Genomic DNA, 26,179 nt, shown 5'->3' with positions numbered 1-26,179 from the left:
TTTGTATAGTTTACTGGTTGAGCATCCCTCTCAGAAAGCATGAAGTCAGAAACATTTTAGCATGATTTAGCTCAAAAATTTTCACATTTTTATTGCCTCTCTTGGTATCTATTTTTACAGATACCCAGATGAGTGATAGAAGGCATGAGCAGAGAGGCAACTAAGAATTCATCGGAGAGTTTAGATAAAACTGTCAGAGAGAGGGCTAGGGTTATAGATCAGTGGCATAGTACATTCTTGACATGCAGAAAGTTTTACATTCAACTTCCACTGCCAATGACTCCCACCACGTTGAATGCAGTATATTTTGGCAGTCAAATAAGCAAGCCCTCTTGATAGTGCCTGAAAATGGTCACCCATTTCCTGATCAATATTTGTAATATTTACTTTCTCATATAGTTACTTCTTGCATTATGTAAGGACGTTTTATATAGCTTACCCTCTCTCCATATGTATGTATGCAAGTGCATATGTATGTATGTTTAAAATCAGGAATACATGTCAATTTATCCCTTAATCAGATAATTATATAAATAACAAATTTTTGATGAATTAACTCTGGCTATTACTTGGAAAAGTAATTGTCTGAGTAGCATACCCAAGATGGAAGGTAATGTATGATTTGTTTATGCAATAAAAATATTATATAAAGATGAAACAAAATCTTTAATGATCCAGTAATTAAACCATGTGTGACAAATATAGCCATGAGAAATTTAATGTTAGATTGCTGGAATAAAATTAAATGTATTGTTGAATAAAAAGAAATAAAGATTATAGGAGATAGCTGCATTTATGCTAGCATAATTTGTTATATTTAACTCAAAGTTGTACACAAATTAGTTAATTATAAATTGGTATTAATATACGTGTGGATTATTGAATTATTTTGGTCAAAGCAAATCATAACAATACCTTCACAGTTTAGGTAATAGCTACTCCCTTATAACTTAAGTATAACTTAAGATTAAATGAAACTTAGAGGAAATATCAGATAACTAGATTCTTCAAATGAGTATGGAATGACAAAATTGATTAGACATTAAGTCTTGCACATCATTTCAAAAAGTACAAGCTTTATAGCTTCTTAGACTTTACGGCTAGGCCTTATAAGGATAAGTAATAGTTCTCAAATATTTTAACCAAAACGTGTACCTTAAGTAACACTGATTATGTAAATGAAAACTCCTTTCTAACTTTAACTGTGCTCATTAGTGAATCTTCCAGTGTTGACGGTAATAAAAGTAGTTAATATGCTTGGAGGTCTGTCTCCGAAGTCTGGGCTTTCTGATTTAATTCTGACCCAGCCCCCAATTGAATCCTTATTTCAGTTAGTGACTGCTGATGCCATAACATATTATTAATACCTGGGTTGAATTAGGTTAATGTAAATTAGAACCAACATACCACACAACAATAGAAATGATACATACTTTAAGTGGTACACTTTTTCCAGGTTTATGTGCTAACTATGAAGGTTTTTGCTTTTATGTTTCATTTTGTAATGTTTGCTGTGTATTGCTTAGAAGCTTCTTCTTTTCTAAGGAGAGACAGAAAGGGAGTGAAGTTAGAATGGAGGGAATGGGGAGAGAAGACAGGAGGAGTAGAAGGAGAGACGCTACAGTCAGGATACAGTGTATGATGAAATAATCTATTTTCAATAAAAAGAAATCATACTGGTTTTTGACAGTATAACAATAAAACAAGTACAATGATCCTAAATCAGAAATTCTTTGGATATATAGCAGAGAGGTAACCATTTGGTCTCAATTCAATAATGAATGAAATGATATTATATGAGAGCATCTCCCTGGGTTGTATTGAAGTAATGGAGCATGGGATTTGCAGATTCTGCAATAACTGAGACTTTGAAAAGATATGTAGCTTTCCCTACAACTTTGTTTAATGAAACCTGCAGTTTATGTTATGAAAAGGGCTTATTGTTTTTTTTTTCATAAAAGTCATATAGTTGTTATCTGTGTATTTAATAGTTTGCAATTTGGGAGTGATACATTCTTTTCATGGTATCTTAGGAAGTGGCAAATCGAAAAATATTTTCATGGTGTATAAACTAAGACAGTGTCCTGTAAATCAGGGTGAGTCTCCCGTTTCTCCCAATATACTTCTATGTATCTGGTTCTTCCTCTGCCTAGTTGTCAGGGTTTTGCAGATTTGCTTTTCCAGGAAGTGAAAAGGGCACAGGCAACAGACTATTTTGTCCTTAGAGGGTTTTTCTGAATTTAATTGCATTTGTAAGAGGAGTGGAGTTTGAACTTCTTGGTACTACTCCCCATATTCAGGCCAGAGGTCTAAAGAATCATCTTTTTTGCTATTCTCATTTTACCAATATTATAATAACCACATGATGAACAATCATTGTGTAATCTTCAACAATTTGTCAGAAACTCTTCTGATAGTGTTGCTTTTATAGAAGATGATATGTTGGGAATAAATATTTATTTTAAAGATTTAATTCAGTAACAACAATTCTAACTATTTTACTCTCCAGTGAGTGATAATGTACAAACATGACATAGATTTCAGGCCTTTCTTAATATTTTCACATTCATAAACCAAGAACACATTTTCTTTCCTAACTTGAAATATGAAATTATAGACTTAATTAAAATCATGTAAGTTGATTTTGTATTTGAATTGTCTTCCTCCTTTTTTTGCACTTGGATAGAAAAAGACTAAAGACAAAGAGAGGAATGTGGACCACTTTTTCTCTCATTCCTTATAGAATTTCATACTTAAAAGTTTATCATCTTAGAGGGGCTAGAGAAATTGCTCAAAAGTTAAAATTACTTGCAGAGGAGAGATTTTGGATTCTATTACTCACACTAGGTAAGCTACAAATGCCTATACCTACAGTCCCATGGGATCTGATGCTTTCAACTGGCCTCCACAGCTACCCACATGATTGTGTTCATACAAATACAGAAACAACCGCAAAATAAAATAAACTTTTAAAGACCAAAAATATTTTCCGTATTTCACAGATCTCTTCTCATGGATACATCATTTGTCTGCATGTCTACATGTTTGCATTTCTTTAATTTGAAGAAAACTGTTCGTCTTTATTCTCAAGGTGTGACATCTATTCAGGCAACTGTATAATAATCAGTTATCTACCATTTCTTTTTATTCATTAGTCCCCAGCTTCAGGATTGAGGATCAACCTCCACACCTTCTCCATCCTCCTCCCTCCAACATATTATCACAGAGTCTACTGATTCATTCACATTCTTGAGCTAAATTTTCTACCCACTGTATTTCTGTTCTTTGTGGATAGATATAAAAAGCTTAATTAGATATTGTTGAAAAGAAACAGGGGTTCACTCTAAGTTTTCATTTGGTGTTCTTCCTGTCTCCCTATGGTTTTTCCATCATGAGAAAATAGCTTTCTCCATGGTAACAAAAAAAAAATAAAATATTTTTTCTAATTTTTGATAGTAGTTGTTGCCCAGCAAAGAAGTACAAAAATAGATGAGATTGAAAGATTAAAATGGAATTAAGATCACTAAGAGGAAGGTTTGAAGTTCATTAATAGATGTAAGGAAGTTAGAAAGTCAAATGAGCAAAGCCCAGGGAAGAGAAATGTGGTTAAACTTCACCATAGATGAAAGTTTCTGTCCTTCTGAGTTCCACAGCTGTTCAGTCCCAAAGAAACACACAGAGACTTATATTAATTATAATCTGTTTGGCCTATTAGCTCAGGCTTATTATGAACTAACTCTTATGACTTAAATTAACCCATAATTCTTGTCCATGTTTAGCCACATGGCTTGTTACCTTTTCTCAGTGAGACATTCTAATCTTGCTCTCCTCTCTGTCTGGTTGGTAACTGTGTCTCTGCCTTTCCTCTTCCCAGAATTCACCTAGTCTGGTTTTCCCACCTATACTTCTTGTCTGGCTACTGGCGAATCAGTGCTTTATCACGCCAATACATGTGACAAATCTTAACAATCTACAGGAATATTATCCCACAGTTCTTCGCCACAGAAAGCAGTGTCCTTTTGTAAAGTCTGTCACTCCTCAAACATAAAATCTTTACTACAGAATTTTTCTAGGCTTCACCACTGAAGCACTATCAGGCACAAAATGGCAACAACCCTGATTTCCTCAGAAGAGACAGTTCATTCACTCTTTTAATATAATACCATTACTTGTGTATGTGGGGAGATGCTATTGGTAAAATCCAGAGCTACATGCAGTCTATACAAGTACTCTTACCACTGATTTACTTACTGGGTCTTGAATATAAAACCTTGATTATCTTCAATGTGCATCTTCATTTAAATAAAAATCAGGGAACAGGGTGATGAATATCTTCCATTTTTAGAGACTTTTAATTAAACCAGGTTTGCCACAGAGAGTGGAGTGGGGGTTTTACTGCTTTTGCTTTATGCACATCTGTGACATTTCATATCCTCTGCTACTAAGAAAAAAAGTGTGTTTAACAAGCCTGTGCTTATGGGATGGGCAGTCTACTGCTGAATAACTGCAGAAACAGTGTAATGCATGGAAGGATATGCCCTTCCACAGATATGTCAATTCTTCCAAATTCCTGGGACATGTGCATGTGTTGTGGTCAAAGGGGTTTTGCAGGTATGATGGGGAGGTTTGTTGTGTGACATGATTCCTAAAGATTGAGCAGACATCTATTCACCCCAGACAGATAACCAACAACAGACCAAAATAAGTTAGCACAAAAGTCTACCTTGGTGAACCACTGAGTTTCATAGAAATGACTTACTGAATGTGGGTGACTGGTTATTGACAAAGGCAGAAGTGATTCAAAGACAGCTACATCACCAAAAGTCCACCCCATCAAAGATACCAATTGATAAAGACTTGTTAAGCTGTTTAATTTTTCTTAAATTTTAAATATGAAGTATAGAGAAACTGTCATCAATTTCATTTTAACCATAGATATATATCCTTGTATTCTAATAAACTGAAATGTATGTATATTAGAATAGGTAAAAGAGATAAATTGGAAATGAAGTCAGAAAACAATAATGATAAGTGAACCAAATGTGTGGGTTTTTGTCACTTCTCTCCTTAATTTGTTTAACCCATTGAATTCCATTTTTTGGAAAAGAACTTGAGGGCAGCACTTGTGTATCAGATGGCCTGTGAACCCAGGTAATGCCAGGAAATTATGAAATAAGTTTGAGAACAGAAAGCAAGGCAGCCTATGGAGAAGCCTTAGAGCAGGTAGTTAGGGCTAACATGGGGAGTCATAAATATCCAAGTTCCTCTGCTGTAGTTGTTCATAACTGACTTGCTGTCACTAGAATGTTATGCATCTTATTGAACTCTACTGTACAACGTGGGTAAAAGCACATAGTTAGTCATACAGTGCTCAGATAGGGAGCTCTGTCTTCAGGGAAAAACTTATGATGAAAGAGTTAAGTCAAATTCTGCCATATTGCTACATGGAGCTGCTTAGAAAGTTGTCAGTATAACATATGGGAGGAGGCTAGTAAGAGAGGAGGGCAGGGTTGTTTCATTTCACCTTCATCATCTTTTGTCTTTGTGACTTTTTATAAGTGGTATCATTCCTTTGTGCCTCGTTTTCCTCATCTTCTAAGGGGAATCATGTCTCCTTCCAATGGTAGCTGCAAGTGAATGTATACAAAATTATGGGAACGATATCTGATTTATATAGACAGCATGGTAACCTTTTATTTTTATAAATATTGCAGTTGAACTCTATGGGAGGTGAACTGTAGAGCAGTGTAGTGTTTCTAAATGTTTTTGGAGAAAAAAAAGGAAAATTTTGAGTTGTTATTTCTGGAGACTGTTCTATTCAGGTGGGCTGTATTTAGAGACACATATTACTATTTAAAGATTATAGATAAAATGATAGGGATGTAAACTCACCTGAAGAGTCCTTCTCAAAGGACTTATCCAAAGCTTCAGTTCAGTCTCTACTGGAAAACTGTGACATCGGTGTTATCTTTCACACTCCTAATATCTCACATTTGCGTATCTCATTTTGTTCTGTATGGTAATACAAATCTTTAATATCCTCAAGGCCTCTTTGGTAGCACATGCAGTGTGTTATTTTAACCATTCTGTGTATCCAGTGGCATACATTTTGTGAAAAGAAATGTAGTAATAAGGAGCGGCGGCAGGGTTGCGTCCCCCAAACCCAAGCCACCTGCCCGGCTAGCTTATGCCCCGAAATAATTACACAGATACTGTATTCTTTTAAACACTGCTTTGGCCCATTCCTATCTAGCCTCTTCTAGGCTAATTCTCACATATTAATTTAGCCCATTTCTAATCATCTGTGTAGCGCCCCTAGGTGCGCTTACCGGGAAGATTCTAGCCTAAGTCCATCCTGGGTCGGAGCTTCATAGCGTGCGTCTTCCCTGGAGCAGGTAGCATGGCGTCTCTCCTGCGTCTGCTCCGGAGAGGAGAGCTGTCGAGTCTGACCTCACTTCCTCTTCCTCCCGGCATTCTGTTCTGTTTACTCCACCCACCTAAGGGTGGGCCTATCAAATGGGCCTAGCAGTTTCTTTATTGCTTAGCCAATGAAATCAACAGATTGATATATGACACTCTCACATCAAAGAAACACGCATAGAATTACCCTTTTGACTTTGGCCTTCTTGTTTTGCAGTATGGATTGAAGTGTTAACCCCATTAACACCTGCCCTGGCCACTCTTGTAGAGAAAATTTCCTTTAAATGTGAGACATTTAATTAATATATAGGAAAGGTTGAGAAAAGAGGGAAGCACACTGGGACACTAGCAATTGAAACTAGCCCCTCAGTGATAAATTAATTATTCAGCATTTTTTTTTTGCCCTCTCCATTCTCAAAACACTAAAGTATGCAAGGCATCCAGTAGGATACAATTTTGCTCACATCATATAAATAAAACAAGGGAAAGGGAACAGAGGATTGGTCCTGCACCCTTTCTTCAAGGAGTGTCGTTTATTTTTAAATTCCTTCAAACTCACTGAAATTAGTGCAAATAATGAGCAACCTTCCCAGTAAAGCAGAGAACTAAACTCAACACAGTCCTATGAAGTAAATTACTTGATTAGGTATGTAGTAATACCAAACATTTTAAGCACTAATGATATTTGCTCTTTGCATAGATCGAGAAGTTCACAGCTTAGAAACTGCACCCACTTTTCTCTTGAGCATGACCTAAAGTGTTTTCATGCTCTTCAGAACCAGCTTCATCTATGCCATGTGTTTTCTTAGAATGATGTCACATAAAACATTTCTCTCTCAAAGCAGGATCTTTTTCACGGTGCAGTACAACGCTGTGACTTACTGGCAAAGTGTGCTAATGTAAAGCCATTTTATAGGATAAGAGTGCGGTCAAAGGAACAGAAAGTTGTATCCCATAACTTCCCCAAAATCATGCCATCGCCTTTAAAAGCTGGCACAATGCCAGTTCAATTTGAGAGTTAAAGGCAGTTATGTTCCTATAGGAAAATATGTTCTCTTGTAATTTTTATATTTACCAATAACAGCCTGTTCTTACTTTACTAAAGAGAGCTTTTGTGGCATGAAATGGTACTTTTTTTCATTTTGGAGGGAAAAACAGAATCATTGTTTTATCAGGAAAATTTTTCTCTAAGAAGAGGCAGAATAAATAGCCTATTTCTTAAACTCCTGATCAATGTCTACCACCTCTTACCCCCAACAACACTTCCGGCAAGTGTATTAGCAGTCTGTAATAGCAATTCCACTCAACTACGAAGAGATCATCTTCACAACTGATTTATAGTTAAACCGCAGCTTAGATACATAGCACCCAATCAAAGACAATTTTTATCTTCTCCCCCGACATACAATTTCTGAAAAAAAAAATAAATTAAAGTTGTTCTCTGAAACAGCAGCCCAGGAACTGTATAAAGGAAGTCTATTTTGAAGAGTTAAACCCAATTATCCAGCATTTCTCCCTTACATGTGTGTACAAATGCTATTCACCTGCCACTTAGAAACATAAGGATGATACATATTTGTTCACACTGCTCTTCATTTGGATGCTGTCCCTTTTGTGTAAGTGAAAAAGAGTTTTCCAAACTACTACAATACCGTTCTTTAGGAGAAGCTTATGATTGTTCATTAACCATATGTTTTCTTTTCTTTTCTATTATTATTTTATTTTATTAATTAAAAAATACCATTCGTAATTCCCACTTCCCTCTTCCCTCCCACTCCCTCCACACACCCTATCCCGCCAGCAGTCTTAAGAGAGGGCAAGGCACCCTGCCCTGTTGAAAGTCCAAGGCCGTCCCCACAACATCCAGGTTGAGCAAGGTATACATTCAAAGAAAATAGGAACTCCAAAAACCAATACATGCAGTAGAGACAAATTATAGTGCCATTATCATTGGCCCCTCAATCTGCCCCAAATGTCAACCACATTCAGAGGGACAAGTTTGATCCCATGCTCATTCATTCCCAGTCCAAGATTTGGTGAGCTCCCATTAGCTCAGGCACATTGTATTAGTGGGTGAACCCCTCATGGTCTTGACTTCCTTGCTCATACTCTCCCTCCTTCTGGTCTTCAACTGGACCTTGGGAGCTCAGTCCAGTGCTCCAATGTGGGTCTCTGTCTCTGTTTCCATGTGTTGTTAGACGAAGATTCTATGATGATATTTAAGATAATCATCAGTCTGACTTCAGGGCAAGGTCAGTTCAGACACCCTCTCTATTGCTTAGGGTCTTAGCTGGGGTCATCCTTGTGGATTCCTGGGAAATTTTTTAGAGCCAGGTTTTTTGCTAACCCCAAAATGGCTCCCTCAAACAAGATATCTCTTTTCTTGCTCTCATATTTGTCCTTCCTCCATCTCAACTATCCCATTCCCGAAAGCTCTCCCCAACCCTCTCCTTCTCCTCTTCCTTCTACCACCTGCCCCCATGCTCCCAAATTTTGTCAGGCGATCTTGTCTGCTTCCAATTTCCAGGTAGATCTATATGTGTTTTTCTTTGGGTTCCCCTTATTACATAGCTTCTCTAGCTAGGATCATGAACTATAGGCTCAATGTCCTTTGTTTATGGCTAGTATCCACTAAAGAATGAATACATACCATGTTCATATTTTTGGGTCTGGGTTATCTCACTCAGGATAGTGTTTTCTAATTCCATCCATTTGCATACAAAATTCAAGATGTCATTGTTTTTTTTTACTGCTGAGTAGTATTCTAATGTTTAAATGTGCCACACTTTATCCATTCTCCCATTGAGGGACATCTAGGTTGTTTCCAAGTTCTGGCTATTACAAATAATGCTACTAAGAACATAGTTGAACAAATGCTTTTGTAGTATGATTGAATATCTTTTGGGTATTTTCGCTAAAGTGGCATTGCTGGATCCTGAGGTAGGCTGACTTCCAATTTTCTGAGAAACTGCCACACTGATTTCCAAAGTGGTTGCACAAGATTGCATTCCCACCAGCAATGAATGAGTGTCCCTCTTACTCCACATCCTCTCCGGCATAGGCTATCATTGGTGTTTTTGATTTTAGCTATTCTGACAGGTGTAAGATGGTATCCCAAAGTTGTTTTGATTTGCATTTCCCTGGAGCGAGGGTTTGTTGTCCAGTCAATGAATCTGAAACAGTGATCTCTGGGTTCAATATAAAACTTTGTCTGAAAAAAAGGTAGAAAACAATAGAGGAAAATAACCAAAGTGGACTTCTGTTCTCCACTTATGCACATGCATACACACACACACACACACACACACACACACAGCCTTTCATAGCTGAGTCACTGTTCCATCAAAGGCGAAATATATTTTAAGCTAGTATTTTGTGTGACATTTGATATTTGAAGAGGTGAGTGAAACCTCCCTTGCTCCCTGTCCTAAAGAGAAGTGACTGCTGAGTACGCATTTCCTATTAAATAATATAGATCTAATACAACAAACGTTAGCTTCACAAAACAAGACATCATAAAATTACATCGAAAATTATTGCCAATACTGGTGATAATCTTTTCATTTATATTTCTGGAAAATTCCTATTTCCTCTCGTGTTGCAAAAGTCAGTTTATCATTTAAAGCGGAAATTTCAGAATTCAATGAAATGTTCTTTTTAAAATAAAATTATCATCTCTGTATACCTTATCCATTTTGATATGTTATTACAAGTGAGTAATAAGAAAAAATAGTCAATACTTTCTTTGGACAATTGTCTTTGCTCGCAATGAAGCTGAATTCTTTTTTTTTTCTATGTGTAGTAGAGTAATATTTTAAGCAAAAGGGCAAATGATGCTATATTTTAATTGTGTGACTAATTCTCAGGACAAGAAACTTAGCCAAAAGGTATAGATAAGGAATTTGGGGGGATGTCCTACTACTTTAAAAGTTCTGTCATGGAGCAGAAGTTGGATGCTGTGGTACAAGGGTAGTATTTCGGCAATGTCACTTTTATTGTAACATTCTTCTGCTCTAAATCTTCCAACAACTCCCTGATGCCTTTATTGTCTTTATTCTGTAATTTGTTGTTCACAACCATCTCTGTCTCATCTCTGATCTATTTTTATCAAAGTTATCATAATTCTGTTCACTACCAAGCTGATCTTCCCACTCTTTGCTGGTATATTGTCTGTGTTCTCACCCTGACGTGTTAGACTCAGTTCAATTTTTGTCCTGTGCTTTCTTCTCTCTCATCATAGAGTCATTAATAATCTTGTTTATCCTAAAAGATAAGATTTTGTCTTATCTATGACACTTGCCCTGGAATAATCTCATTAAAATTCCATTCTTCATCATCCCTTTAGGATAGAGTCTGTGCTCTATAGAGAGATTTTTTGATCATTTCCCTAATACATTCTGTTAGTGCATAAAAACATGTGTGAGCACACCTGAGTGGATCTTCAGGTTGCCTCCCCGGTTGCACTGAAATTTCAGTAACTTCACTCAAGATTCTATTTTATGTCATCAACTGTGAGTCACAAAGAGCAGTTATCACTGCTATATAGTATTCATCAAATTATTTCTGCCCATATGATTGACCAGGACATAATTACTCTAAATTTTAGCCTTGTTTATTTGGGATTTCAGTGGGCTATCTGAAGCATCCTTAGCATGCAAAATCAGGGATTGTCTGTCCCAGGAAACATATAAGCAATGCTATCAGTGAGTTACATTTTGATGCTCATAGTTTGTAATTTATCCTCTACTTTGTTAATGTGACATGGTTATGGCAAAATTTGCTTTATAGAGTGCATTTTATAGATGAACAATTAAGTTAGAATGATTCCAAAATTGTGCTACTCAAGATGAAATCGCTAAAACTAAACAAAAAAGAGAGCTACATAATCCCAAAGTATGTATGTTCATAAGTTGCTTTTCCTTATTTTTTATTCTAAGTTAAAAGTAAGGGAAAATATTACATCAGTTATTATTACTGGATCACACACCAGAAGGTGACAAATGCGGTGCACATGACAAAACTGTCTTTAGAAAGTACCAGTTATCCTTTGTTAATATGCCAAATTTACAGAACAATGTGATTTCAAGAAATGTGAACAATGTAGAATAACTAATAGATCTAATGTTGAATAGCTAAAAATATCAGCCTTCTTTGTATCCATTTAGAAATGTATTTGGAATTTATTATCAACAAATTGTAACCTAAAATTCTTTCTTCCTGACTTTGGAATTATATTTTATGAACCCCCACCTAGAACTCATTACTTCCTGGCTCTTATAAATCAGGATTTTCCTTTTCCTCCTGTCAAGGGTCTTATGAAATGACAAGGAAAATAACCCTGTGTGCTTCCTATTGCACAGTAACTTTACACAGACTGTCTTAAAATTTTCAAAAGGGAAAATAATTTTTCCTTCAAAATGACATGCTAATGGTAGATTAATTTGGCATTATGCTATTCAGGGATGACATTAAATTTAATAGGCTAACAATTTTTAAGACTAAAAAAAAATCTCAACAAACACAAAATCATTGTAGCAGAGGAATAGAGAAATACATTCCATGGACTATCCTAACACCAATTTAAAAAATTTTAGTAGTTAATAGTAGTTTCTTAAATAGTTGTTATACTTTTTAAATTTGATTCAAATATAATTTTATATTAAAGTACTAAGGGTTTATACTTTAGTTTCATTAGTTATCCTGGCTTTATTGCTCCTTAATAGTCCATTTAAGCTAATTTTTTCAAAGCCAACCACAGAATAATTATTATGTGTCAATTACAAATTGAAAATGAGCTAAAAATTGCTTTTGTATTAGCTTACATGCCATTATTTTCAAAGAACCTTAGCCTTCATGGATCTCATTTGAAACATTCCTTTCTATGACTTACTCATGCTTTTCCTCCGTCGTATGACTTACCGAAATTTTCCAAGGTTTAGGGGTAGTGTCAGTCCTTACATGAAGTCTCCTCTTAAAGACTTCACATATTGTCACTTCCTTACCTCATTCATTTTAAGAACTGTTAATGTCATTGCCATTCACTTTAATATTTTTGCTGTCTTTTTTCTGGTTACATTCCAGTCTCTAACTTCCTTTTTATCACAAACACTTGACCACTATGAGCCTCAATAATAGACTCATCCATTACCAATGTTCTTTTATTCGAAGCTTTCCCACATATCAGCCCAAGGGAGGAGAATCAGTTAATAGAAACTTTGGACCCTTGGGTGATTTCCACGGCTCCAATCACTAAGTCATCTCTCTGTAGCTCTTTTCCAGTTTCAACTTGCCCATTCTTCTTAATTTTTTAAACTCTTGGAAGGAACGTTTCCCAATCCCAGTTTGAATGGAATCTTACGTCAAAACCCTGATGAAAAACAGCATATAATATTTTCCTGAAACCAAAAGAAATTTCTCCCCCACCCTAACAATAAAGCTTGTGATTGGACTTCTCAAAAATTGAAATTTACCACCAGGAACTAAACAAAATGCATTTACATGAAATATTTTAATTCTTGTTTAAGTAATTAAGATTAAATTAAATTAAATTAATGGTTTAATATTAAACGATTAGCCACTGCTTCAACCAAGACTCACAACTTTTATTTTTTTTTACTAACCTAAGGGTTTTAAGGGTTTAAACCTAAGGGTTTCAAGCATAAAATTTGCTGAAAGACCCTTTGTTTAAAAAAAAAGGTTTAACTCCATACATTCGCCTGCAAAATTTAAGATGTTGTTATTTTTTCTCCTGTGTAGTAAGTACTCCGTTGTGTAAATGTACCACATTTTCCTTATCCATTCTTCGATCGAGGAGCTTTTAGGTTGTTTCCAGGTTCCGGTTATGACCAACAAAGCTGCTATGAACATAGGTGAGCACATGTCCTTGTGGCACGATTGAGCATCCTTTGGATATACACCCCAAAGTGGTATTACTAGGTATTGAGGAAGGTTGTTTTCTAGTTTGCTGAGAAATCACCACACTGACATCCAAAGGGGCTGTACCAGCTTGCATTCCCACCAATAATGCAGGAGTGTTCCCTTTACCCCACAACCTCTCCCGCATACACTGTGATCATTTTGAGTGAGTTATCCCAGACCTATAAAGACAATTATTACTTACACTCACTCGTAAGTAGTTTTTAAACATAAAGCAAAGAAAACCATCCCACAAATCATAATTCCAGAGAACCTAGATGACAATGAGAACCCTAAGAGAGACATACATAGATCTAATCTACATGGGAAGTAGAAAAAGACAAGATCTCCTGAGTAAATTGGGAGCATGGAGACCTTGAGAGAGAACTGAAGGCAAGGGGAAAGGTAGGGAGGGGAGCAGAGAAAAATGTAGAGATCAATAAAAATCAATAAAAGAAGAGAAAAGAAGAGAAAAGGCATGCATTGGGCAACCCTGTCACAGGCTTTGGTGGTCAGAAGTGATGCACAGGAAAGAAAAAGATTTAAAATGTTATGAGTCTAAAATGAAGACAGTGACCCTTTCCATACATCCCAAATTCATAAAAGGTGAGCCCGATTGAGGCCTCAGTCTACTGAGCGAAATTATTAGTCAAGTAATTGAACTAACTAGTTTGAAAACATGTTCAGTATCTTTTATCACTTCATCCAACCAGTCTAATGGTTGTTACATACAAAGAATTCTTTGTTACTTGCTTGATCTACCAGAGATCCTAAGCTGCATGAATAGAATAGGACCCTGTGATTATCACTGCATTGTATATAAAAAATATTTTCCTCAACAATGATTTGAAAGTAAAAATGGCAAAAAACATAAAAAATTAGAAACAGTGGTCAAGGTAACTGAAAATACTAATATAATTGAAATGGATTTTAAATGGTCAACCCATAGAAGGCATATTGAGAGCCATGTTTACTAGTGTCCAGAAATTAATAAGTACATGAAAATACCATGGTATCCTAATATGCTGTGCATTCAAAAAGTTGAAGTTTAGTACCAAAATTGCAATAGTGTTTATATTATGACCTAAAAGAAAATGTGCCATACTAACACACAAAAAAGAGAATATTAGGAGAAATATACTTGCAAAAGGAAATTGGAAAGAGTCCAGGGAAGGTTGGAGAGCCCTTGAAATCATAGGTGTTTGACATCATATGAAGGAAATAAAAGATTATGTGAAAACATGCCATTGTTCAAAATTGTCTGTGTGTCCTTAAGAGAGAGTTCAGTTTTTCCCAAGGAAAGTTCTTACTATGCCCACCACATTAAAACACCAGTAAAGAACACTCCGAAGGAAGCCCATTTTTGCTGTAATATAATGATGGGTTTCAATACCTTGCAGCAAAGGTCCTTTAGTAACTTCCTAGAAGTCAAAGGCTTGTGTATGTTCATGTGCATAACAGTAGCTGTCACTCTCCTCAATAACTTCACCTTGTGTAATGCAGGTAGAATAGTAGGTAAATGCCATTGACGCTGAACTCCTTACAAAGGCACCCCTTGGTCCAGAAGGTTGCTTGGATATCTTTGCCGTGTGCCATGGTTTTCCCTATGACAGCACCCATGTTTATTTTGATTTCTTATGTACTGTTTGGCTCAATTATTACTGAATTTTAAGAGAAAGGGAGTCTTTCTTCTTCACTGATACATCCCCTATCCCTTCTTCAGTTACATATCAGAAATACTAAATAATATTTGTTGAAATCCAATTAGGGAACATTGTATATAACTGTCAAATAAAGAATATATTTCTTTTGGATTAAAAAAGACTAAGAAGACATGAAAACCAAATCTTGTTCATGAGCTTAGGTCATGAAATGCAACAGTAGCTATGAAGGCCATTAATAGAATAACTATCACACTCAGAGCAAAGAAGGTGGCTTAGATTGTACTACTATAGCTATGTTTAATTTCCTGACTTAGAAATGGAGCTAAGATCATATAAAGGAATGCTGTTGCTCTTCAAAAATAAATTCTGAACTATTTATGGCTCAAGATAAATGTTTTCAATGTTTTGTACATTTTAAAATTTTAAATTCTTTTTAAGGAATTTCAAAGTAGGTGGTATTTATATCATTTCCACACACAGCTCTTATCTGTCTAAGTCTTCCTCTGTCCTCTTAAACTCATAAGTTATTTTGATTATTATTACATATATGTAAATACACACAACATACACTTACTATCTCATATGTATTATATATACATATATATGTATATATATATATATATATATATATATATATATATATATATATATCACAAATTTTGCCTGGGACTCTTCATCTAGTTATAAGAACATGTGAAAATTCCCCATCCACACTGTAGTGTCACCTCTGGTGTTCTCTTCATTTTGACTAATTGTCTGTTTCTGTAATTGCCTATGTCTGCCACAAAAAAAAAACTTCCTTGATGATAGATATAAGGATAATCATTTCAAGTGCAGTTAGAGATTATACTGGTTTAGGAAAATGTCAATTTTGCTCTAAGATCTGTGACCACCAACTTAGGATAATTGGCTAGATTCATAGTGTTAAGCCTAATTTCTCTCCTGTTGAGGAGTCATTTAAGTCCAATTAAACAAGTTTGGTTTCATTAAAGATATAGCTGTGAAAATTGCACCATTATGGTTATCTTGCCATAGTGGTCATTATCATAGTTCATAGGCAGCACATCTGGGTAGGACTACTGATTCATTTCATCTTTAGAGGCATTCAGAGCAGCTCTATGAGAGATAGTCTACAGGAAGGAGACTTTCAGTTCTAAGTTCATCCCTCCAAGTCTTGCGTTTGAAGCATGTGGTGTCTTCAGCAACTGGACTTACCTTCAAATTCTTGGAGGCAACCAATAGCAGTGGTAATGCCATTCTTGGGCATATACCTGAAAGACCCATCATCCTTCTCAAGAAATACTTGCTCAGTCATGTTCGTTGCCACCACATTCACATCAGCTAGGATTTAGAAACCACCTAGATGTCTTTCAATTGCTTAATGGATAACTAAAAGATAAAGACAAATTAAATCAGTAAATGTACAGGTAAATCTATGAAACTAGAAAATGGCATACCAAGGGAGGCGACCCGGACTCAGAAAGACAAACACCACATAGTCTATCTTATTTGTGGAGACTAATTCTGAATCCTTAAGTCTGAGTACGTGACCTGGGGTATTAGCAAAAACTAGAAGAATTAAAAAAGCCGGGGAGGGGGGTATGTGGGATAAAGAAGAGCTACAGAGATGGCCACATAGAACATATGGTTTGTGAGAGTTGGAAATGGGAAAACCATGAAGAGCAGGGTTGTGATCAGGACTTAAAATGTAGCTCTGAGTGGCATGGCATTGAATATGTGTTGCATGGTTGCCTGAAACTCATGACAATCCTCCGGACCCAATATTCCAAGAGCTGGACTGACAGACATATGCCACCATATCTTACTTTAGAGACATGATATTTGGAATTTTTCTCAAGTTGCTTAGAAAAGAAACATAATATTTTGTGCACAGATTTTACACACACAGACACAAACACACAGTGACTGATGTAGCAATATTTTAACTATAAATCTGGGTGAAGAGAACAGGGGAGTTCTTTGAGATTTCTTGTAAGGATTTCTGAAAGTTCTAAAGCACGTGCATATGACTATTAGCAAATAATGCATTTGACAAATAAGGGACAAAAAGATGGCCACAATTAGGAAGTGCTTATGGAGAAGTTAGCAGCAGACATTCTGACCATTGCAGAAAGCGTAGAGAAGCTACACGACATAGGAAAATACTTAAACTGGTCCAAAGCATGAGAAATGAAGAAGTGAAGGGATGCAACACAAACTGCAGTTTAGCCAGTCTCTTTGGAGAAGCAGCCGGTAGCTGGAAGGTGAGAAGGGAGCATGAATGTACTCGGTGAGATAAAGGTACAGCAGGTTCAGTTACAAAAGGCTACAGAGTAGTAACTGCCCCACCCATATATGACAGGGTGCCAGGAACCACTCTACCTCTGCAGCCTTTATGAATATTTTTAATGTTATAATATGTAAAGGTCTTTATCATTATAGTTAAGCTTAATTCATGTTTGTTTCTTGAAAATGGCAGCAGTCGTGGTAATTGAAACTATAGGAAGAATGCTTATTAATAGAAAAACTTGGTTAAGACCTTCCCTTAGATATATAAGAAATAAATATTCAATTCAGTCTTGATTTTTCTATTTTAGTATTATTTACGTATAATTCCTTTTTAAAGGAGTGTGATGATAAATTTTTTTTCTAAGAGACTAAACTGACCTACTTTATAGTATATATTGTTTCGGTGTTTAACTTCCTTTTTTATAGGATTGCTATTTATAACCACTTCCCTCAACCCTGGGGGGATTTCATAGGATTAAAGACTTCTGATTCACTTTGTATTTGAAGTTATTTTTAACTTCCACCTTTGCTCAGCTAGTGGAATCCATGATGGATTTTCATCTCCAAGGGGTAAGCTGCTTGTAGTTAAGTCTGATAGCTGCCTTAGGTCTTCTTAGAAATAGCATCAGTTCCTTCCTTTTCCTGTGTTTTGTTTCTTGTAGAATGGTAGACTCCATGTAGACACAATAAATTACAATGCTTAAGTACTGTTGAGCATGTAATGGCTTTAGTTTTGTTCATGTAAATATTCAGTAAATACCTTGTGTCATAGCAGAGAAATAGATAGGAGTCTTTAGCATTCTCTTTCTTTGGCATGAGTAAAGTTACAATGAGAAAGGTGAGAGACAGTGGCACCCTCAGTTAATCTGAGGCATTAGATTATAGTCACAATTTATTTGAGAGGGTAGCATCTGATAAGAACAGCAGATGCAGGCACAGAATAGAATTTGGAAGAGATAATTAGGATTTAGGTACTTCAAATAATGATTTAGTCAAGTGTTTTCTGACACTTGGTTAACTCTATAGGAGACAAATAAAACTCCTTGCATTTGACAAGTTGTGGAATTCATTTTCATTTAAGTTGCTAGTTAAAGTAATTATAAAAACTAATAAATAACATGCATAAAGTGAAATCAATTTAAAAATAACCTTCATTCACATTATATTATAGTGTTATGTTTCTTGAAATGTCCTTTTGGTTGCTATTTTTATAGTGTATTAGTGAAAAATACTCGAATGGCCTCATTATTCAAATCCTTCCCTTTTTTCTACAAAGAAAACCAAAGAATGCTCTTGTTCTACCATATAGGAAAAAGTACTTTAATGGGTGTGATAAAGATTTGTGGTTTTGCTCAGGAATACACAGCTATAATATAGTTGTGAAGGTCTTTCTGTTTTTATGAGGCTTCTTTAAAGGACTGATTAATAATCTTCCAGGGTGCTCATAAAGCATGTGTCTGTCAGCAGAATTAGAGACGCACCCAACTAGAGAACAGGTTTCACAATAGCCTAAGATGAATTCTGTTCATTAGAGGGGAAAATGGGTTGTTTTAAGCCTAAATTGACATGCTTGCTAATTTCAGCAGTGAAAGCTGTTCCTTGGGGTCAGGTTTAATTTAGAGTCTGGGAAAATTCAAGTACAAGTTGATGGAGTTACTTTTACAACACACTTTTAAGTTTAAAGAAATGTAAACGTCCTCAAAGTAAATAAGAGTAGAGCAAGTATCTACTAATATATCTGTAAATAAAAAGCAAAGATTCCTAATAACATTTAAGAGTCAACTAATAAGAAATCAAAAAAGATAATCTGATAGTTACTTCTTATAAAAATCTTTTCAATCATTAAAAAATAACTTTCACTAGCGACATAACCGTAACAGGTAATTTTGTTCACTGCCACACCCATATCCCCTAGAAGATCTAGAATTGGAAAAAAACCTGCAATATTATAAATGAAGAAGTAAACAAATGGAAGAATTTATATCTTTTTATCTGAATATATTTGTTTAGTTATCAAATTCAAGGTGAGTGTTTGGCATTATCTCTAGTTTGGGGGTAACATTTTAAAACTATATGATCTATTGACCATAATTCTGCAGTTGAGAAGAAATCTTACTAAAGCAACTTTTCAACCTGCTGTTTTCCAGATGATTAACTTTTAGCATTCTAACCCTAGAATATGTCTTATTTTACAAAATCTATCTGCAGTTGTTGTCTCTGCCTTAAATTTTGTTCAGTACTGTCCAACTTACTTATGCTACTTACTTCAATAGCTGTCTTTGGCAATTTGTTCCATATTTCAAACACACTTTTATATAAAAAAAAAACCATAAATGTTAGAAACCTGAAAATTGGATTTTTCTTCTGAGCAATCACAACTTACAAATGCAGAAGATCTTTTAAAGGCGAGCCACTCTGATTTTTTCAAAAAAAAAAACCACAGAAATATTCTCTAAATAAATGTACAGTGTTTGAATAAGTTTTTCTTACTATTTTAATATTACAAGAAACCATTGAGATTAAATCTGAAAGCTGTTCACAAAGAAAATGCTAAATAAATGATCCAGAGTTGCCCTTTCCAAAATCAAAATCACTAGAAAATTATCTGGTATCAAAGGGCATAAAGAGGTAAATGAGGTTCAGAAGTATTATTAGCTATCAAATTTTATCTTTTCACTTTTATGAACTTAACATTTAAAGTCTGACAAGTTCTAATGTAGTTATTAAGAGAACAAAAATAAAAGATGCATTCCGGCCAGGGAAGCAGGTAGGCTAACTGTAGATCTTTACTTCTTCTGCTTCTCCAAATCCAATCCTCCAGTCTCAACCCCAAGTCTTCCATAGCACACGATTTTCTGAGGCCTTCATTCTTCCCCTGCCCATCTCTCCAGTGAATCATACAAATATTTTCCTTCTAATATCCCTTCCCCCATTCATTGCTTTATACCAGTTCCCAAATCAAACAGGCACTTCCTGGGAGCACACAGGTCACTCTGACCAGGGGAACAAGTAGGCTCACTACAGACCTCCCCTTTTATTGGAAAAGAAGAAGTAAAGTATCTTTATTTGCAAATGATACAATAGGTCACATAAGTGGTCCTTACAGGAAATTCTTACAGCTCATAGGCACTTTGAGCAAAGTAGCGGGATACAAAATTAACTCACAAGAATCAGCTCTCATTGATACAAATGACAAATGAACTGAGAAAAAAATAGGAAAGCAGCACCTTTCACAATAGCCTCAAATAATATATAATATCTTGTGGTAACTTTAACCAAGAAAGGGAAAAGACCTGTGTAGAAGGAACTTCAAGACTTTGAAGAAATAAATTGAAGAAGATATGAGAAGATAGAAATATCTCTCATGCTCATGGATAGGCAGCATTAAGATGGTAGAAATGCCCCCCTTGCCAAAAGAATCTACAGATTCAAGGCAACCCCACCAAATTCCAACAGATCTTTAATTTTTTGCGGACATTTAAAGGTTAATTTTCAGGTTCATGTGGAAACACACACACAGAAAAAACAGGATAGCTAAAACAATCCTGAATGACCTAGTGTCTTTGGTACAGACAGGAAGGTACTTTGAACATAAATCCCAATGCAACCACAAATCCTCTGATCCTGACTGCAAAATATACTAGTGTAATGGGGGCATAAAACTTGTGTGAGTATTAAAGCAATGTCTCATTTAAGTTAAGCCCATTTCATGACTGGGAAGTTACACCGGACATTGCTAGGATGACCAAGAACCCAAGAAAAGATAGTCTAAGAACCTAAGGTAAAAAACAATAAACAAAAACTAACAAGTGAATGCACAGCATCTGTCAGAGTCCTTGTTAATAAATAGAAATTATTGTTTATTTCACCAAGTTAAAGTAAAATTAAGTTTTGTAACCAGAACAATATTTTTTCAAATATTTTGTTCATATTTCTAAGATTTTTGGCCATTGACTATAGAGACTAAGATGGCAAATAGATATTGATATTTGAAGACAAAAGGACGTTATTACTGATTAACATTTATACTTAAAATGGTTTTAATGTTAAGCTTATTATTGTGAATGGTTTCCCAAAAGTCACTAAATGTTAAAATTATTTATATGAGGATTGGCGAGATGGTTCAATGGTTAAGAGCGCTTACTGCACAGCAATGAAGATTAGATTTTGCGTTTCTGTTTCTAGGATTCCAGTTCCCGTGAATAAAGGAAGGAGACTCACTGAGGCTTGCTAGTTGCCAGCATATCTGAAAATTGTGAGCTATACATTCTCAGAAAGACCCTGCCTCAAAATCCTAAGGCAGAAAGTAAAAAAGGAAGACACCTGAACACTGTGACCTCCATGTGCCTTAGATAGGTGCCTGCATCTGCCAACACATGTGTACATTCACCACATACACCACTTATACACCAAAATATTTATATAACAGAAGATTCTAAGGGCTAGAGTTTAAGTGATGCTATTCAAAAATTTATAATCATATGATGAAGTGGAGAATGTATTAAAAATGAGTATTACCAGGTATTTATTAATTCATTAAGTCTGAAATGAATCAAAGAAGTTTGGTGATTTTCATGGATAGGCAACTTTAAGGAAACTTGCTGCAGTTCATCTATATCAACTTCTCATTTTATATGTAATGAATTTTATTTACAAAGACATTAAATACTGTATCTTAAATGATATATGAGATTTTCCTGTCTCTAAAAAAAATTACCCAAGACAAGACTAAACATATAACTAACCCTTTTCAAATACACTGTGATGAGTCAAATTACATTTTTTTTAGAAGTTTATTTACACAAATCCAAATTACTCCATCTTAGTTCATAGGTAGAGAGGCAAGTCTCTGCTACAATTTTCATTTGAAATCATCTTGTATCTAAGAATGGAATACATGTCATATTCAGTTCCTTTCTATAAAGCCTCACAAACTGGAGATTCATATCCTGTTATGTCTTTTTGTTTCTAGAAATGTTTCAGCTGATTTGAAAATAGTCCTTTTCCTTTATGGTGTAAAAAAGGAATATACAATGCTGGAGAACTCCCAATGCAAGAGGTATTTTTCTTCTTTCAGGCAACACTACAAGATTTGGAGCAGAGACGCCCCCAGTTGGAAGAACTCATTACTGCTGCCCAGAATTTGAAAAACAAAACCAGCAATCAAGAAGCTAGAACAATCATCACTGATCGAAGTAAGTCCCTCAATGGGTCAGGGAACATTAAAGCCAGATACATGAAATACTCAGTATCAGCTCAACGTATAGAAAATGTAATGTATTTGTATATGATAACTATTTCACTGAAGAATATTTTCAGGATATAAAGTCATCCAGCTATTGAATATGATTCCAATGAATTGAAAATGTATGATTTTAGTGAAGCTCGGGTTTATGGAGTCTCAAGGCATTACATGGTGAATGTGGTGAACATAGTGTGGAGAGTTATAGTATCCTTAGTTATCATCTATCTGAGCTGATGCTCATGGAGATAACAGTCTCTTTCTCATAGTCTTGATTGTTGGGCCAAGCCAACACTTGTTTCCTGAACCAACTTTAATGTCTCTCTACAACTTCTCTCTAATAGCTATCACATATTAAGTATCTTATAACTACCATATAAAGTGTATGTACATATAAAGTCTTTAAAAAGTCACCCTATGCAATTTCATAGTAATATTTTTGGTATATGAGTAACTGGGTTCCAAGTTACTCAGATTGTTAAAGCTTTCAAAACAAAGAGCATAGCTTAGAATTTTCAAGCCTCTTTATGGTTCGACAACATTTTCCTTTGAGTACTTTATCAACTCTTCTTTCATTTTAATATGGTTACTAGAACTAGATACATTTATGTTCTGCAATTATTTATGTCCTGATTCACTTCCCAGAAACACTGTCTCTTTCATTTGCGTGGTGTTAATCTAAATGTCCTGTTCTCAGTTGTGAAATCTAAACTTGGATTGTTGTTCAAACTATGAATTTGTAGACAAACCAATGCACTAGGTGAACAGCATTAACCACTATGACTAGTAACCTCTCACATCTTGCTGGCTTTTATAGTAGATTACATTTTTATTCTGTTGCTGTCCCAAAATGTCACCTTGTATACAGAACATCTTAGGCATTTAATCAATAGATAGAAAATGACTATTGCTCATAAGAATTTGTCATGAGCCAACCCTAAAAGAAATACGCATTGATTTTTTTATAGTCTATTGTTTGTGCCACGTGACATGAGCCTATTTCTATAAAGACAGTGTCAAATTATTACTGGTATTGAACCTGTGAAGAAGAGAAATAGATGTGGAAAAAAACTAGGCAGTTTCTCCCACTACTACTATGGACAAAGAACAAATGTAGGTGCTATAGCTCTACATTTGATTTCAAAATGTCAACTGTACATCCGCCGTGACAAGAATAATGCGATGGCTAACAGTGTGTCGTTCAGTTGATGTATCAGAACTTTCCTTCCCAAAAGTGGACCCTAAGAGTTTTCTACAATGTTAGAATATATCAGCTCAAAAGAGTAAATCTTAATGTGCAATTGTATTGTTTCTTGTCTGAAAAAGTAGGAAAATTTGGTAAAGATGTATATGCAAATCTTACCAGAATTTTAATCATTTATTATTTTGCTAAGGAGAAATAGCTTCCTTTCCCTAAGATAAAAATAGAATTAATATATTTGCAATATATGTTCATCATCAGATACAGATTTTTCCATTATCCCTTGCAATCTTTTTTACTCTATTGTGTTTACATTTTTTATGATATAGATTACAATTGAATGGCTGGAGGGCAAGTATATATTTCTCTAACAATATCTAGTGATTTGAATAACTCCGTGTTTCTAAGCTTTTTTTCTTTTATAACTGAGACCCTTTATAAATAATTGCAGCATAAGGAACCAATTCTAATTTAAATAGTCTTTTGAAATGTGTCATGCTGGTTATTAAAGCATAAGCTAGAATCTGACTTCTGAACATTCATGGAGTTGCAAATGGTGCTACTTGGATAATTCTGACAAGATATGTTTGTCTAAATAATGTCATGTGTAACACTGCTATGTTTTAATTTGTCTTCTTATTTCAAATTTATAAAATAGGATGAAAATTCAGTACTCACAAAGTTATATTAGTGCTCAAAATACAATTTTTCTTTATATAAATTTGATGGTTTTCGAGGATAGGGTGGGAATAAAGTATTTGCTCATAAAGTTGTATTTGCCCACTAATGGTTTGTTCTTCTTTTTATTGCCCTATACCTTCTAGAAATTCTTAAAAAATAATAATTTAAATAGAGAAAATATTTAATACATGTGTGATACTATATTGAAGCATTTCCCACCTTCGTAAATCCCAGCTCATAACATTGAATGTTTTGAATATATATATATATTTGAATATATATATATTCAAATTGGCCAACACTATTTGTGAAATGAAAGGAAAAATATAATAAAGCAGGATCTGTCTTTCCATATATATAATATACGGTTATTACATTTCATCAAAAGCAAACAAAGTGAATAAGCATTTTCCTCACTAGTAGTAATAGACCTCAATAATTAGGTCTACAAAATAACTATATGTTCTATCATACAAAACAGTTTCCTTGCTATCTGTTGCTTTCAGGCAATCATATTGTTCATACTCATATTTTACTCTAAATGAAAGAGTAAGTTTCCTTCTAAGTGAATTCAGATGAGACATTCTGGTGTTCAGATTGCTTATTTTTTTTCTCCAGTTCTTTCACTGCTGAATTTGTCAACAATTCCTGGTCATTTTCTTCTTCAAAGTGACTGGGTCAGGGGACCAAAAGCTCATAAATTAAGAATGATTTGAAGTTGCTTTCCTAGAGGTATCTGAATTATGCAAAATCCTTGTTCATGCCCATTAATATTGCAAAGCATAATACCACAATAACCTGCATAGCAGTGCAGAAGATATGGAAAGACAGATCCTGCTTTATTATGTTTTTCCTTTCATTTCACAAATAATGCTGGCCAATGTGAGTCCCCTAACATATGAGAGCCTTGCCTTTGTAACTTTTTCTGCCATAATTCCCACTGCTATCATTATGAGGCCATAAAACAAAAGCACATGCAAGTGTTGGATAGCAAACTGCCTGAATTGGCCATTGACTTTTTTTCCTTGTATAAAATCTCTAAAATTCCCTACCTCAGTTTCCTTTTTTATAAAATAGAATTACTTTTTCATGCCTTAGTGAGACAGCGTGTGGAATACTTAGGGCAGAACCCTGATAGAATCTCAGTGAGAGTAAGTGTTAGCTGGTGTTGTTTTGATTATGATGTTTGGATGATTGGAATGCATGTTTAGAGAGTATCTAATAAACTTTTAGTAGCTTTTTGTTTATCTCACTACCAAAAAAGCAGCAATTTAAAATATTTAACAGTAAAGACTCCTTGGAAAACATGAAGTAAGTTATGTAGATAAAATTAAATGATGAGAGAAAATTTTATCTGGGTAGTGAAGAAATTCATGTAAGTGGTTTCATTTCAATGTTCCTTATAAATAAAGGAAGTGCATATTGTTATTGCCATTTTAGAGATAGAAATTAAGTCTTAGGAAACACCAACTAAACTCGTGGAGGACGTTAGGAAGATGATACATGAGAAGTTAGAAATCTAGCCTATGTCCATATGACGTTAAGGCTTTTAATAGGTAAACCTGAAAAACTTAGTTATACATCAGCCGTGGTTACCTACATAAGGCTTGTGAAAATTTGAAACAATCAATATTCCATCAAAATGGGAGAGGAGCTGCCCAGACCTGACCTTTCCTTGAAAAATTCATCAACACTAAATTGTGACTGAAGGAAGAGAAATCATTTTCTCTAGTGGTATAGGGATTAGTAAGTTACCCAGCCTCCAAA

The 26,179-nt window shown here is 35.0% G+C and overlaps 1 protein-coding gene across 9 annotated transcripts in view; it reads left to right on the top strand.

Moving 5' to 3' along the window:
• The window catches only part of Dmd (dystrophin), a 2,313,977-nt gene that overhangs the window by 1,682,249 nt on the left and 605,549 nt on the right, over positions 1–26,179 (top strand). For all 9 annotated transcript variants that reach the window (XM_075957213.1, XM_075957212.1, XM_075957218.1 and 6 more), the window contains one exon: positions 22,366–22,483. In XM_075957213.1, the coding sequence (XP_075813328.1) occupies positions 22,366–22,483 (118 nt within the window). The remainder of the gene's footprint in view (positions 1–22,365; positions 22,484–26,179) is intronic.

The sequence above is a fragment of the Microtus pennsylvanicus genome, chromosome X (genome assembly GCF_037038515.1).
Source record: "Microtus pennsylvanicus isolate mMicPen1 chromosome X, mMicPen1.hap1, whole genome shotgun sequence".
In the NCBI taxonomy this organism is placed as follows: Eukaryota; Metazoa; Chordata; class Mammalia; order Rodentia; family Cricetidae; genus Microtus; species Microtus pennsylvanicus.
This window is presented reverse-complemented; position numbering and strand designations above follow the sequence as displayed.